General features: G+C 41.1%; 2 protein-coding genes across 2 annotated transcripts in view; one reads left to right on the top strand and one right to left on the bottom strand.

Moving 5' to 3' along the window:
• Window positions 1–3,287, top strand: part of zdhhc16b (zDHHC palmitoyltransferase 16b) — an 8,124-nt gene extending 4,837 nt beyond the window's left edge. The window contains exons 5-11 of the mRNA XM_005721777.1: window positions 335–423; window positions 515–543; window positions 658–791; window positions 1,191–1,276; window positions 1,365–1,488; window positions 1,652–1,722; window positions 2,094–3,287. Coding sequence (XP_005721834.1) covers window positions 335–423; window positions 515–543; window positions 658–791; window positions 1,191–1,276; window positions 1,365–1,488; window positions 1,652–1,722; window positions 2,094–2,196 — 636 coding nt within the window. The 3' untranslated portion in view covers window positions 2,197–3,287. The remainder of the gene's footprint in view (window positions 1–334; window positions 424–514; window positions 544–657; window positions 792–1,190; window positions 1,277–1,364; window positions 1,489–1,651; window positions 1,723–2,093) is intronic.
• Window positions 3,288–3,328: 41 nt separating this feature from the next.
• The window catches only part of mms19 (MMS19 homolog, cytosolic iron-sulfur assembly component), a 17,652-nt gene continuing 6,604 nt past the window's right edge, over window positions 3,329–14,376 (bottom strand). The window contains exons 13-31 of the mRNA XM_005721778.1: window positions 13,528–13,682; window positions 13,243–13,321; window positions 12,663–12,788; window positions 12,488–12,569; window positions 12,296–12,393; window positions 12,052–12,210; window positions 11,696–11,851; window positions 11,371–11,470; window positions 10,972–11,074; window positions 9,551–9,628; window positions 9,308–9,434; window positions 9,114–9,220; window positions 8,934–8,990; window positions 8,647–8,836; window positions 6,199–6,281; window positions 5,946–6,110; window positions 5,716–5,775; window positions 4,835–4,935; window positions 3,329–4,626 (exon numbers count right to left, since the gene is read on the bottom strand). Coding sequence (XP_005721835.1) covers window positions 4,596–4,626; window positions 4,835–4,935; window positions 5,716–5,775; window positions 5,946–6,110; window positions 6,199–6,281; window positions 8,647–8,836; window positions 8,934–8,990; window positions 9,114–9,220; window positions 9,308–9,434; window positions 9,551–9,628; window positions 10,972–11,074; window positions 11,371–11,470; window positions 11,696–11,851; window positions 12,052–12,210; window positions 12,296–12,393; window positions 12,488–12,569; window positions 12,663–12,788; window positions 13,243–13,321; window positions 13,528–13,682 — 2,057 coding nt within the window. The 3' untranslated portion in view covers window positions 3,329–4,595. The remainder of the gene's footprint in view (window positions 4,627–4,834; window positions 4,936–5,715; window positions 5,776–5,945; window positions 6,111–6,198; window positions 6,282–8,646; window positions 8,837–8,933; window positions 8,991–9,113; window positions 9,221–9,307; window positions 9,435–9,550; window positions 9,629–10,971; window positions 11,075–11,370; window positions 11,471–11,695; window positions 11,852–12,051; window positions 12,211–12,295; window positions 12,394–12,487; window positions 12,570–12,662; window positions 12,789–13,242; window positions 13,322–13,527; window positions 13,683–14,376) is intronic.

Genomic DNA, 14,376 nt, shown 5'->3' with positions numbered 1-14,376 from the left:
GTTTCATCTGAAATATTCAAATAGTCAAAAAATGTAGAAATCAGAAAAGGCAAAAACCTTTTCACAAAACATAACATCAAACCTGTGAAATAATTTACTAAGGTCATAAATCAAGTGAGAAGTAGGTAAAGTGTTTTTTTTTATAAACACTTATACAATTGGACTTTTTAAAAGCAGAGGAACTGCCCCTGATGGTCGTTAGAAAGAATGCAGGTTTATGTGTCACTTCTCAGACCCAGCGGTCCATCATTCCATCTTTTATGTACAGGCTGTGGTATTTTCTGAAGATGACAGAAGAGCTTTTGTCAAGCTGCATTTTTTTTTTCTATTTTAGGACAAAAGTACCTTCCCTTCTGTGTCCATCTGTAAGAAATGCATCACTCCCAAACCACCGAGGACACACCACTGCAGCATCTGCAACGTGTAAGTTCTTCACGTAGTTCCAATGTGGAGAGTTGGCGTGTTTTATATGTTTGTTTTCTTTTATCATATTAAAATGTTTGCTATATTGCAGGTGTGTTTTGAAGATGGACCACCACTGTCGTATCCTTTGAGCGAGGAAAAACTCATGAAAATGACTTTTATTCTGTTCACTTTTTGTTTTGGTGTCTCCTGGTGTTCCCGCTTGTTACACGTATTGAACTGAGCTCTTTCCAGCCTGGTTGAATAACTGCGTGGGACATTTCAACCATCGCTACTTCTTCTCCTTCTGCGTCTACATGACCATGGGCTGTATCTACTGCAGCATCAGCAGCAGGAACTTGTTTCTGGATGCCTACGACGCTGTAGAGGTAAGGCTCGATAAGGAAAGATTCAACCATCTTATATGTTTGGGTGGCGTTTTCGTCATAGCAGCTGCATCTCATTGTTCCAGTTCAACTGAGATCCATTCTGACACGACATATTCCAGGCAGGTTTTTCTAGGTATTATTAACACTACCCCTCTGCACAGTTTGGGTGAGGAGCTATGAGGAAATAATTTGCATCTGTCAGTAAAGCATGATTTGCAAAATTTGAGCTCATGTAACAAACAACAAAGGGAAACACCTTCTGCTTTCATTCTTACTCTGATTAAAGACTGTGCCAGCTGGTAAACAAAACTGTAGGCTTTGGATAGTAACGTTAAAGGAGCAGTTCAGCACAAAATACAAACTTTGGACACTACTAACTGTCCTTCCTGTCCACCTCAGACCTACTATCAGACCCCTCCTCCGGACTACAGTTTCAGAGAAACCACTGCTCATAAGAGCATCATCTTCCTCTGGGTGCTGACCAGGTGTGAGACACTTTACCTTTTCAAAAAGTCCATAATGCCACTTGTATAGTGCAAATTGTAATATGCCCCTTCTCCCTCTTCCCTGCAGCTCTGTGGCAGTCGCTCTGGGTGGACTCACCCTGTGGCACGCCATGCTTATCAGCAGAGGAGAAACCAGCATAGAGCGGCACATCAACCGCAAAGAAGCCAGAAGATTAAAGGAGAAAGGAAAGGTACGTGGACTCCTGTGCAGAGTCAGTTGCTATATATGAGCAAAAGTTTAGTCTTTTATTGGACAAACCAGTTAAAGTTCACCAGACATGAATCCTGCATAGGAACAAAAGTCAAACTCATCGAGGGTCTCTGAAAATCCTGTTTTCTTCTTTTCCTAATCAGATGTTCCGAAATCCATATCATCGCGGTAAAATGAACAACTTGAAGCTACTGTTTGGTGTGCAGAAGAGGAGGTGAGCTCCGTCACTGCTTCAGCTTTTGATGAATATGTGCAAGTATTCCATCTAGAGAGAGCTTCTTATGAGTCATAGCTGGGATCATGTGCTCAATACAAACTATTATTCCACCTGTTTTTCTAACTGCATAAAGGAGAAGAATAGGAAAATATTTTTATATTAAATTGACACATTTGATGGTTTTCATGCAAAGCCAGCTGGCAGGTTTCTTTCAGTGTTGTGCTTACTGAAAAGCAGGGACACAAATTACCACTGTTGTATGTATGATTTTTGAAATGATCAGTTGTGTCCCCTTTAAAAGATCACAGCTTTGTCATCCTTCATTGTTTTCAGTCACATTTCATGCCATCTGTTCTTCTGTTCCTCAGTCACTGGCTCACACGGGTCCTCTTACCCTCCAGCCATCTTCCCTGCGGAGACGGCATCGTGTGGGACTGCACCTTCGCCAGGAGAGACCCCATGGCCATCTGACTTTCAGCTTTTTAATGTCGTACCATATTTAAAAAACAAAAAAAACTTAAAACCTGCATTTATAACCAGCAAAGAAGAAAAGACTGGTTACACAGATCAGCAGCCTTTTGCTGTGTCTGTATCAGCACTGATAAAAATGGAGAAACACCGGAGTGTCTCAACTTCTTAGATCCAACTGTCACTTTTCCAGCATTGTACAGTGAGACTAAGCTGTGACTGCAGAGCTGTCGACTGATCTGATTCATGGATGCTGCTGGTCAGCATCTCGGTAACGCCTCGTTCACACAACTTTTATTGTGGGATTCTGTTACATGGTGTGGTTTGGCACCATCACAGGAGCCGAAGTTAAAGCTTGTTAATGGTGCTATGTGTTGCATACAGTACAGCACGTTAAAAAACCTATTTTATCGTGAAGACCTGGAAGTCATGTCGGCAGACCGTTTACAGCAGACTCTTCTTCTCGGTTCATGCTGTAAAACAGACTTGCACATTTCCCCTCAATCTGACTTTAGCTTGTAAAAGAGAGCGTGCCACCTTTATGTGCTTTTTATAAATTAGTGATAAAAGTGCAAAACACGGCACCATTAGCAGCTGAGACTGTATCAATCTCCAGCTCTGTTTAAGGATCGGCGTCTTCAAAATAACAGAAGATAGCTGTGGGAGGCAAATCGTGAAAACATTAAGAAGTGTTGTGTTAGTATGTAAATAATTGTTATTTGTAAGTTGTTTTTAATACCGACTACTCTACATGTGTTTCAAAAACCATCCCCTGGCCTCATTTCTTGGTGCCAAAGACGAGTGAAAAACCAACTACACAGCTCTTGATTTCAGAGAACTTTAAACACAGATGTGGTTGTGTGCCTTGTTTGGTTATTCAGCCTTGAAATATGTGACTCAGACACAGAAATATTATTCTGTCATTTAATTTTTTTTCCCCTCCCCTAAAGCCACATTCATATCGGCAACCTCATGATGGTTTTGGAGGCTCTGCAGTTGCCATAGAAACAGACATCCAGCTGTGATAGTGTTGGAGCTGTGCTCTGATTTCATTTATCTCGCCGCCTTAAAATAAAACAAGGTTTTGATATTTCTGGGTTGACGTGTTTCCGTTTTGAGGTGACGATATTCAGACAGACACGAGTGAAATTTCAGTGTAAACAAAGGTTTAATGACATCTTAAGTTAGACATTTTAAATATTGTCTTGTTTTCTTGGCATAAGTTGATGTGAGGTCCAAAGTCAGCCAACATTTACGATTTAATATTAACAGAATACAAGGCAGATGTTGAACATGACGTTCACATAACTTACAATCCAAACAAAAGTACATTAACCTAAACGGATATTTCATTCTGTAAAAAGTATCCTAACATTTCAGCCAGCGGAAGCTTTCACGCTCGATCCATGAACAGTTGGAACATTCATATTCTAGCAAGTCTCAACATCTGTTAGAGACGTCACTGCTCAGGTATACATTCACATGAGAGTGTAAAAAGGTCACTGATGTGTCTTCCACTGCTGTGGGGGTTGGAAGAAAAGTGGTTCCAAGACTGGAGTAGGTGCCTGCTTTGTCTGCAGTGTGAAATTGCTGGGACACAGTGTGTTAACCACTGTTAAGTATCCAAGTTTCTGCTACGTTACAGTTCTCAAATTTAATAATGGCTGCTACTTAAAAGGCATCGAGGCAGATCTAGCGTCACACCGACGCCTTGTCAGCGTCACTCTCTCTGCTTTTATATGCAGTGGGGAAAAAAATCCCTTCTTTTTATACAGGAGCTGAAAAATCCAATTCCCTGGCACTACCTCATTATGGTGCCTACTGACAGATGTTCATGATCTCAGGACAGTAACACTAGATTTGAGACATTCTGAAGAAAAATGATTACATGATCTTTGTAAGTGGTTTTTGTTATTTTGTTAGCTGACCAAACCAGTGTCCCTTCATTATGATTATGACCTTAATGCATATATGATTTTACCAGCTGTAAAACCTAAAATATAAATACGCCTAAAATCTCATTTTGAAATTTTTGCACCTTCAGCAGTGAAATATTTCCCAATCAAAATGACGTCATCTCATTTCATGTGACTGTTTGGTCCAACAGGACAACAATATTCATGAGGCGTGCTGCATAATAACAAAACACTCATTTCATTCTTTTGACTAAGCTCTGCCATCAGATTTATGTGCATTAGTCTATACAGTCTTGTGCGTTTGTGAAAATACAGACAGTTAAAACATTTTAGTATAAAGGGGAAGAGTAGGAGGGGCAGAAGGAAGCTGGGAGATCCTCGAGGGTGGAGGCTGCTGGAGAGCTTACCCGCAGAGGGTGAGCCGTTGAGTGAGCAGCACAGCTCTGCTACTTGGTATCTGTAATTTGGTGGTGATTAGGGGGGAAATCATCTTCCACCAGGACTTCCTAAGAGGAACCTACAGGGACAATTAGAGAAATAGCCATAAACACATGCTTTCCTAAATGCTATGGCACCTGTTTACATGCTAGCAAGATTCACAGGACTAGAAAAAGAGTTAGAGTAACATCAGTATAATCACAAGCTGACATATGTCTTCTAGATAAATCACTTGTTTTTGGATTTTTTAGAGGAGTCCATCTTTAATAGGAAAAGGTAGTTCTTACCACTGTGCTCTGGCCTGAACCGCCTCCCTCCTCACCAGCCTCTTCTTGTCATCCAGAGGTTTGGCGAGCGCTCGAAGTACTCGGGCCCGAAATGGCAACACCTTAAATCACACACAGATAGGAGGAAAAAAATCGGTAAAGCAATTAATATGTTAACATTACACTTTTTATACAAGTTTCCTGTTGAAAAAAAGTGTTGGGAAAAGTGACTATTAGAATCACGGACTCTTCTTCTAAGGCCTTAAAGGGGCAGTTCACCACGAAATCCTGTTATGCTCATGAGTGGGTGACAGGATGTAAATATTAATGGTGCTCATCTCGGCTGAGCTGTAATGTTTCTCATTGGTTTAAGTACACAGTAGACAGAAAACAGGTCCCACATTTAGCTGCTCACAAAAAAACTCATGATTTCTAGAGAGAAACATCACTGCTGAGCTTCTCAAATACATTTAACGGTACTTTTGGCAACCAAGCACAAATGCCATTGATAAACAGCACTATGTCCAGGAGGGAAAATACAGAAATTTGACTTATGAGGATCAATAGTGTCACACGATGACAAATTGGTAGCTTGTAATTCTCTGACTCAAACATTGTGGTGAAATCCAACAATCATAAAGACTTTAGTAATTAGCTTCAATATAACTGACTGCATTTAGTCAGATTGGTCAATTCAGTCTGATTGCTAAATGTTTCCATGTTCAGGAACCGTAGTTTATGTTTGTGAGTCCTTATTCAGCTTTTGTAAAACAAAAACACATTTCAATAAACTGGTTGAATTTAAAGTTTTTCAAACAGTTAAAGATAAAACACACAAATTAGGAATTTAAAAAAATCTTATGGAGGTTGAAACCAAAGTATTCAAAGATGGTACGTTTTACCTCATGTACAGGGAAGTAGGAAAGAGCGCTGATGCAGGACAGCGAAGCAATCCGTACACTCTGCAGGGTAAAGGAAAAAACATTGTCATCATTTAATGAACTTATACAGTCCAATAATGAAGGTAGGCTTTTGTAGAGCACTTACAGCATTAAATGCTAAAACAAAACAACAGTTTATAATCTTGAGGAGACTGAATAGTTAGTGAACAGACAGTGGTGATCTAACTAACCATAGCTGGACTGCAGAGGAGGGCCAGCAGCCTGTTGACCAAAGCTTCCAGCTGCTGTATGAGAACTTGTGGTGGGTTGACGAGGACGGGCTCCAGACAGGACAGAGTTGTCAGATGAATGTCCTGATCAGGACACGACAAGGCCTCCAGCAGCAGAGAAAGAAGCTGCACAGGAACAGGACTTTGATGATTACAGGCACCTACCAGCTCGAGTCATTTCTTACGAGCATCAGAGCTGCTCTGTGTTACTCACCGCTGGAAGTTCAGTGACTTGAACCTGCTTGGGCAGCTTATTGACGATGTTAGATAAAGCTTTCAGGTAGTTGGGCTTCTTCTCTGGTGGAAACAAACAATACACAAATAAACCAAAAACATTACATTCTGAATCTTGTATATACACTGATCAAACAGGGTTTAAAGCATGGAAATCTTTGTCTTCATCGGTTTTTGGTGACAAATTCCAGCAACGATCAATTAACTTTTCAATATATACAGTGGTGTAAAAAAAGTATTTTTTGATGTTTGTAACACTTAAATGTTTCAGATAATCAAATATAACACAAGTAAACACAAAATGCAGTTTTTAAGTGAAGAAAAATATCAAAACCTTATTGGCCCTGTTAGAAAAAGTGATTGAGCCCCTAACCTAATAACTGGTTGGGCAAACCTTAGTGGCAACATCTGTAATTAAGCATTTGCGATAACTGCCACTGTGGAGGATTTTTGACTCACTCATCTTTGCAGAATAGTTGTAATTGCTGTGAATTGCCCTTTGTTTTTCATGAGGCATTCGGAGGTGGACTTTCTGGTGTGTTTTGGATCATTTACCTGCTGCAGAACAGACAGACACCTTCCCAAAAAGTTCCACTTTTGTTTCATCAGTCCAAAGAACGTTTTTTTTCCAGAAGTCCTGGGAATCATCAAGATGTTTAATGGCGAATGTGTGACTGGCCTTTATCCTCCTTTTGGTCAGCAGTGCTTTTCTCCTTGATATCCCCCCGAGGCCATTTTTTCTTAGTCTCTTAATGTTGAATCATGAACTTTTGACTTTAACTGAGACCAGTGAGGCCTGCAGTTCTTCAGTGTTGTTTTTGACCTCTTGGATGTGTCGTTGCTGCGCTCTTGGGGTAATTTTGGTCAGCCGCTTACTCCTGGGAAGGTTCACCACTGTTCCAAGTTTTCTTTATTTGTGTATGATGGCTCTTACTGTGGTTCAATCGAGTCCCCAAGCCTCAGAACCCCTGCCAGACTGATAGATGTCAGGGATTTTGTATCTCAGGTGTTTCTTCAGATGGTGGCACGATGTGTTGCTTTTTGACATCTTTCAGCCTGCTTCACTTTGTCAAACAGCTTCTAATAAAGTTATTTCTTGATTCAACAGGTCTGCCAGTAATCAGGCCTGAGTGTGTTTAGTAAAACTGAACTCATCTTTCCACAAAATGTGGTTAACTGCAGTTAATTCATAGTTTAGCAGGAGGGGCAATTACTTTTTCATAAATACTTTGTATTTACTCTGGGTATCTTTGTCTGATATTAACATTTGTCTGATGATCTGAAAAATGTAAGCGTGACAAAAATGTAAAACACTAGAAAATCAGGAACATTTTTTATTTTTTTACACCACTGTAATATAAATGTCTGGACTAAACGGCTCACACGTGTAGTTTTATATGTTTCTGCTAATGGCGAAACATTTTTTACACATTTATTTTCAGTAATCTTGTACATCTGAGCACTGCTGCTGCACTCTAATTAGTAGGTCTAGTGAATAACACTTCTAAACCTGAACATCATGTGTTGGCTAAGACTTTTACTATTTTGCCTTTAAGTCTCCTCCATCCAAAGAAACTATTGGTGCAATATTTGCAGTACTCAAGAATAAAAAGCGGTTTCTTTTTTTGCTTCTAAACATTAACGGCAGTGATGGGAATAACGGCGTTACTAACTAATCTAACTAATTACTATTTCTATCGTTACAACGCCGTTACCGTTACTAACAAGAAAATGCGGTCGCGTTACTATTTTTTCAACAAACAGACGGCTGAAGCTGTGTTCAGCTTAACGCACTTTATATCAGTTGCACGGAAGTAGCTGTAAGTAATCTGGGCGCTACAGCTTTAAGCAGCTGCGCGCGCTCCCGCGGACGGTAATCACTTTCTGGCAGACGATCACTTTTTGGCAAAACACCTGTAGCTAGGGGGGTAATTAATCGTATGAGTGCTGCTGTTTGACTGTGATTGGCTTACCATGACTACTTTAAGAAAGCAACAATGTGATCTATACCAGTTTTTAAATTGTGTTGAGAGGCCACGTAAAACCAGAGTCATGATAAACAATATATACGCAGCGTTTTTTCCTGAGTAGTTTCGTCACGTTTACTCTCTAAGGACAACGCTAGCAAGCACTCTCTGCTTATGACAAAACTTGTGCATATGATTTTAAAATTGACGGTTTATATTTGCATTTAAAGTTATGAAATATGATTAAATAAACATGTTTGTGGTTGCTACAGTAAAAAAACAACTTTTTCTACTCTGATTTTATGTTTTTGCCTGATTTTAGATCAATTGTGTTAATACAGTATGTCAAAATGAAAACATAACTGTAAATTCATACACGTGAGGTTGTGCTGAAAAGGATGATACCAAACAAAGTAAATTGTAAATTGTTTTTGTAGGTTCGACTGTCCTGGTGCCTCTACCTTGGGGTGCAGCGTTGAACCCTTGCACCAGCTTGGCTTTGTTCTCGCTGAAGAAGCGCTGGCGGTACATGATGCGTACATCAGCGTGGCAAGCTCTGTTCAGGACGTCGGTGGAGTCACTCATGAGTAGAGAGAAGCCGTCTGCCGCCGCCATCGGACCTAAACGGGCATCGTCGAGCAGAGAGAAGAGCTGCGAGGTACACAGAAAAGAGAGTAACACCAAATGTGTTTTCCACTAAAAACACAGTAAGAGTGAAAGCTCCACTGTGTGCTGCTCAGTTTTGTACCTTGTCGGTCAGTGTTGTGAACAGAGGGTGGTATCGCAGAAGCAGAGCCTTGGAAACCTGCGGACAAGCACAACCTTACTATCATTCTGAAAAAGATTTGTAAGGTGAGTAGTGAAACAAGTAAAAGCTCTTAATGCGCTGATGATTAGGAGTGAGCAGTACAGACACAGTCACTCTTACCCAGATCATAAGTGTAAATGCCTGAGTGTGAACAGAGGATGAAGGTGAGTCCAGCTCGCTGCACACTCTCTTCACCGTCCTCTGAATTAGGCTGTCGAGGGAATCTCCTGAAGAAGAAACAGAAAATGTTTTAATAAATGATCTAAAGTTTTTAGATTTAATAAAAGCCGAGCTGTGGCAGGACACAAACTGACCCTGTGGTTTCTTGTTGACCAGGCCAGCAAAGCACTTTGCAGCTGACGTGTATGACAGCGGGTGGCTGCAAGTGCAGCTCATCTCCTCCAGTGCCGACAGCAGTTTGTCAATCTGGGGCACCTCCACCTGCAGACGATACTTAACACTGTCGAAACAAACTTCAACATACATTTCCTAAAAGTTTTTATTTATTTCTTTAAATTTAACGGAAATCTGAATTAGTTGTTTAACATGAGACTCACGCTGCGAGGTAGAGAACACACACTGCCCATAAGCAGACAAACCAGCCGAGACAGGCTCCAGGAATCCCCCTCCTGCTTCTGAGAAAAGTAATCACACTTGTTACCCGAGACGTGACCTGATGGAGTGGTTCCAGTTTAAAGCTTGCTTCTACTCATAATGGAATGTGAATGTTGGCATTAATGTGCTTTCAGTACTTTTGTCAACTGCTCTTTTTCTCAAGCCAAATAATGGCAAAACACACATTTAAGAGATAAACAAATAAAAATAAATAAATAAAAACTAAACGAATGACTTTTCACTTGAGCTTTTCTGAAATAAAAACATTGTAAAAATATGCATATACCCAGTTGGGGGTTTAGGTTAATTGCCCATGGGTGTGAATGGTTGTTTGTCTCTATGTGTTAACCCTGCGACCTGTCCAGGGTCCCTGCCTCTAATGCTGGGTATACACTGCGGTTTTTGGCCCATTTTGAGCAGTTTTCAGTCGTGCGACCGTTTTGGGGGTCGGACAAGTTTCGCCTTAATCGTGTGTCGTGCATCGTGTTGTAAACATGGGGTAACGAGAAGCGATTAACACCTCACAACCAGCTCCCGATCATCCATCGCTTGGTCGTAAGAAAATCAAACGTGTTTGAAATCCTGTCGGCCTTCGTGAGGGTGTCACCGCAGCCTCTCACACTGCGCACGCACAAACACAGAAATGAAAGTGAAAAGGTGGAGCAGCACGGCAGTGCGGCATGTGATCTGGACACAAGCGATGAAAGCACACCTTGTAGAACTTTGGCAAGCTCATCTGAGCCTTTTCGATGTGGCCTCACGAAGTTATCACGACCGCTCTGACCGTGAAAATAGTTGGATCGACACTGCTGCTCAATCACAGCTGCCTGATCAATGTTTTTAATTAGCAATTTAGCAAAGTTGATGGTGGTGGTGTGTCTGTGTGAGTGAAAGACAGAGCGGGAGAGCGAGAGACAGATTTTATGTTATAACCTTCATGTTATGGACGCACAGTGTGAGCACTCAGGTCGCATCAGAGCATCGGGCCGTATAGTGTGAGACCCTGCATCGTGACCTACGAACTTCTAACCTCTGCGAGTCAATCGTACAGTTTGAGCAGGAGCTGAATAACACGACTGAAAAAAAAAAATGCAGTGTATGCCCAGCTTAAGACAGCTGAGATAGGCTCCGCCCCCCACCGACGAGAATAGATGAATGGTTATGTACATTTATGACCCTATATGTAGTTCTGACATTGTTTAATTTAGAAAGCTTAAAATCAGAAAAAGGCATCCAGAACACAACACTGCCTTGACATTTGTGTTGACTGCATCAGTTTGTATACTGTCTGATTCTTTATAAACTAATTATACAGTCACTAATATTTAATACATAAAATAAATGAGCACAGACAAAAACAGACCTTGAGAAGCTGCATGTGTGAAGGGAACGAGTTGTCAGGCAAAAAAGAGACATCGCCATCCAGGAAGAGAGACACAGCTCTCGACGCCGTCTGCCCCGCCAGGCTGAAAGGAAGCCACACACACCTCATCAAAAAGTACGCTCTGCATTGTGCAAACAAATCAAAGGCATTCGCAAAGAAGAAAAAAAGAGAGACTGAAACAGACAGGAAATAGTATATTTAGATCGGCAGGAGGAAAGGAGGAAATACAGCAAGTACAAGCTACTTTAAGTGCAACTTTGTTTTGTATATCTCTGCATTTAGAGACACTATGTGTTATAAGAATAACAACATTTACTATGTGTAAATGTGTCAAAAGACTAAATAAAATCAGGCCAAGAGGTGAACAAGATTACTGACGTGGGCTGCAGTCTGGAGCAGGAAGTGCTGATGACAGGAACCATGGCAGACAGGACCACCTCCTCTACCAGAGGACTAGGAGTTCCAGATGATCCTTCACCTGAAGAGCAATTGTTTTTTAAAGTTGGGGGACTAAATGTTTTTGCCATGAACACGTTTTACAAATGAAAGCTCAATTCAGCTGTTAGAAAAAATATAACTGTAGCTTCAGGACTCAATGGATGGAAGTCTGTTAATTCATAAGTTATACTGAGAAGATTCAAATTAAAACTATTTTGATGACGTAAGATGAAGCTGGTCAATCCTTTCACTGATCCTTTCTCACCCTGCAGTGCTGCCTGGAGCGCCAGAGACAACAGGTGTGGGATGATGATGTTGTGGAAGCAGCGTCCCGCTTCCTCGGTGTCCTGGACCTGCTCTGCTATTCTCTGAAGGCTGCGGCACGTCAGCACCACCTCATCCACTGAAAAACTAACATCACCTGAAATGAACAAGATGTCACAGAGGTGTTAACCTTAGAGTATTTCATAGGACAACAACACGCTTTGGTAAAGCTTTTTGAATTTGGAGACTAACTCCAGTGAAGTGATGTGTGATTGTAAATTTGCACCATGACCCACCGATCAGTTATAAACATACTATATATAAATATAAAAAAAAGCATCTTTTTTGCCAGATTACCTGTGTGTGCTGAACGAAGGACCTCCAGGAGGACAGGTGTGCTCTCCTGGACAACACTGGGTTGGATGGACACTGCAGCCAGAGCTGACAAACACCGCTGACGCACTGCATGATGGGAATGTAGTTCAGAAGCCTCCCCTTGGTCTTGATTCATGGGCTCTGAACAGACAGGAGGGCCAGGTCACATAAACACTACTTGTATGTGTTCCTGTGCCTAAAATACATGATATTTTCAGCAGCTTACCAGTATACATCTCGTTCTTTAGTCTTGGAATCAGTTTGGAGATAACGAGTGCCGGGTGCAGCTGCGCTAAGGCTCCAGCACACTCCACCACAGCAAGACTGGAGGCAGAAACAAGACAAACACAAGAGACGTGTCAGGATGAACGGGATTCAAATAGATAACAGGGAGCATCAAAGAGAAACGAAAGCTCACCTGACTCTGTCATCCTCTTCAATCAGCAGCAGTCTGGTCAGATGATCAAGAGCTAGCTCAATATCAGATTCTAACAGCAGACCTGAACAAGGGGAAAATATTTACAACATTCGTGAAAAACGTCTGACTCTGTTATAACGCTTTTAAGTAATTATATATTTTTTAATTTAAGTACCTGCTTGTTGTGCCAGTGATGTGAGCACAGAGGTGGCAGTGATCTGCAGGCTGGAGTTGTTCTCAGAGAGAGCAGAAAACACGACGCCGCACAGAGATTCTCGGAAGGCTAAAAACACACTCTCATCTGAAGTAAAGAGACGAAACGCAGTTACGAGAAACAGAGGAGGTCAAAGCTGTAGTTCCCTTGGTCACAGTCAAGCAGCAAGTAAACAGTTATCTTTTTTTTTTAACCACACTATAACTGTTTGAAGTTTGTGACAATTACAGTGTAAACACACAGAAACTGACAATGATTAAAGGTCAACAGCCGTAACCAAGTAAAGTTTTTCTTTGGTCACTGGACTGAATGTTTTAGCTTGACTCAGTTCAAACAAAAGACAAACAAAACTGTTTGATATATATCAGCAAAGTCACAGTCAAGAAGATTCAAATATTTACAGGATCGAGGACGTGCATATCTGAAATGTAGAGTAACAAATGAAGAGCTATAATTTCAAGATTTTATGGCCGATGTTGAAGTTTAATGAGATGCAGCGGTGACTAGAAGAGGGAAAAACAGCAGTGAACACAGCACTCACCATTGTCTGAAGACTGGCAGTTTTTTACTGAATGGATAAATCGCTGCACCACCTCCAGTAATGTCCTTCTATGGGAACACTGCACAGAGAGAGAAACAGATGTGATTATGGACTTAGTTGTGTTAAAAACAAAACAAAAACATAAAAATCCAGATGTTAATCAAAGAAAACAGGGTCTAGAGTTCTCATACAACACATTCTCTCTACTCTACCCATACTTAAATAGCCCAAACCTTAGCTCATATTAAACCAGTTAAACATGTGGACATCAGCTGTCTCTATTACCTGTGCTCTGTTGTTATATTGCTCAAGTAGCGATGGCATGACAGCAGCTGTAATGATGTGACTCGCACTAGTGGAGGCGCTGCAGGCGGCTTGGAGGAGCTTTGCGCTCGGCCATACAAGCTTTAAGTCTGGTTCACACAGGTGATGTTTGCAGTCTGAAAAAAAGCACAACACAGTACAACACAAGACCCATTTGAATGTCTCAGAGACTCATTGTTTAAAACTACGTTTGACAATAAATACTGATTTCTTCCAAAGAACCGCTGACAATTACAGTGTGTTTACGTTGACTGTATAGACTGTAAATAAAAGATGGACCCAGTAACTGTGACATCACCCTCAGTTTTTTGGGCTCCTCATTATAAAGCCTCAACATTAGCAATTTTGGTCACTGCACTGTTGTTTTTTCTGGAGCTAAAAGTGTTTAGTATTTAGGCAAGAGGGGGTTGCTAAGTTATTAGCTAATGCTAAGTCTAAAAAGCTCACAAAGGCCTGGCAGAGAACCCCTGGCTACAGCTATCTGTGTAGACATCTGTCAGTCAGAGAGGCCACGACCCTAACTTTACAACAGTATCCAAATATATCTGCTGTATTTAAAAAGCAGCGGGTAGAACACTTTTTCTAACAGGCTGTAAAAATGCATTTTCATGGTGTCATGTTGGGAATTTTAACACTGAAGTCAGCCTCAGGGGGCCTTGAGAAGTACCAATTTTTCCATAGCAAGTGATTGTTGCCATAGGAGTTGGGATCTAGGCCTTTTGGACCCGGCCCTAAGACTCAAATATTGTGTTTTCAACCCACCTGTACAATCAATCTGTTAGACAGCAAACATGATATATTAGGTTATGA

Source organism: Pundamilia nyererei, unplaced genomic scaffold, assembly GCF_000239375.1.
Source record: "Pundamilia nyererei isolate P.nyererei 1_Seehausen unplaced genomic scaffold, PunNye1.0 scaffold00005, whole genome shotgun sequence".
NCBI classification, from domain to species: domain Eukaryota; kingdom Metazoa; phylum Chordata; class Actinopteri; order Cichliformes; family Cichlidae; genus Pundamilia; species Pundamilia nyererei.
The sequence above is the reverse complement of the archived record's forward strand: the minus strand, read 5'-3'. Positions and strand labels throughout refer to the sequence as shown.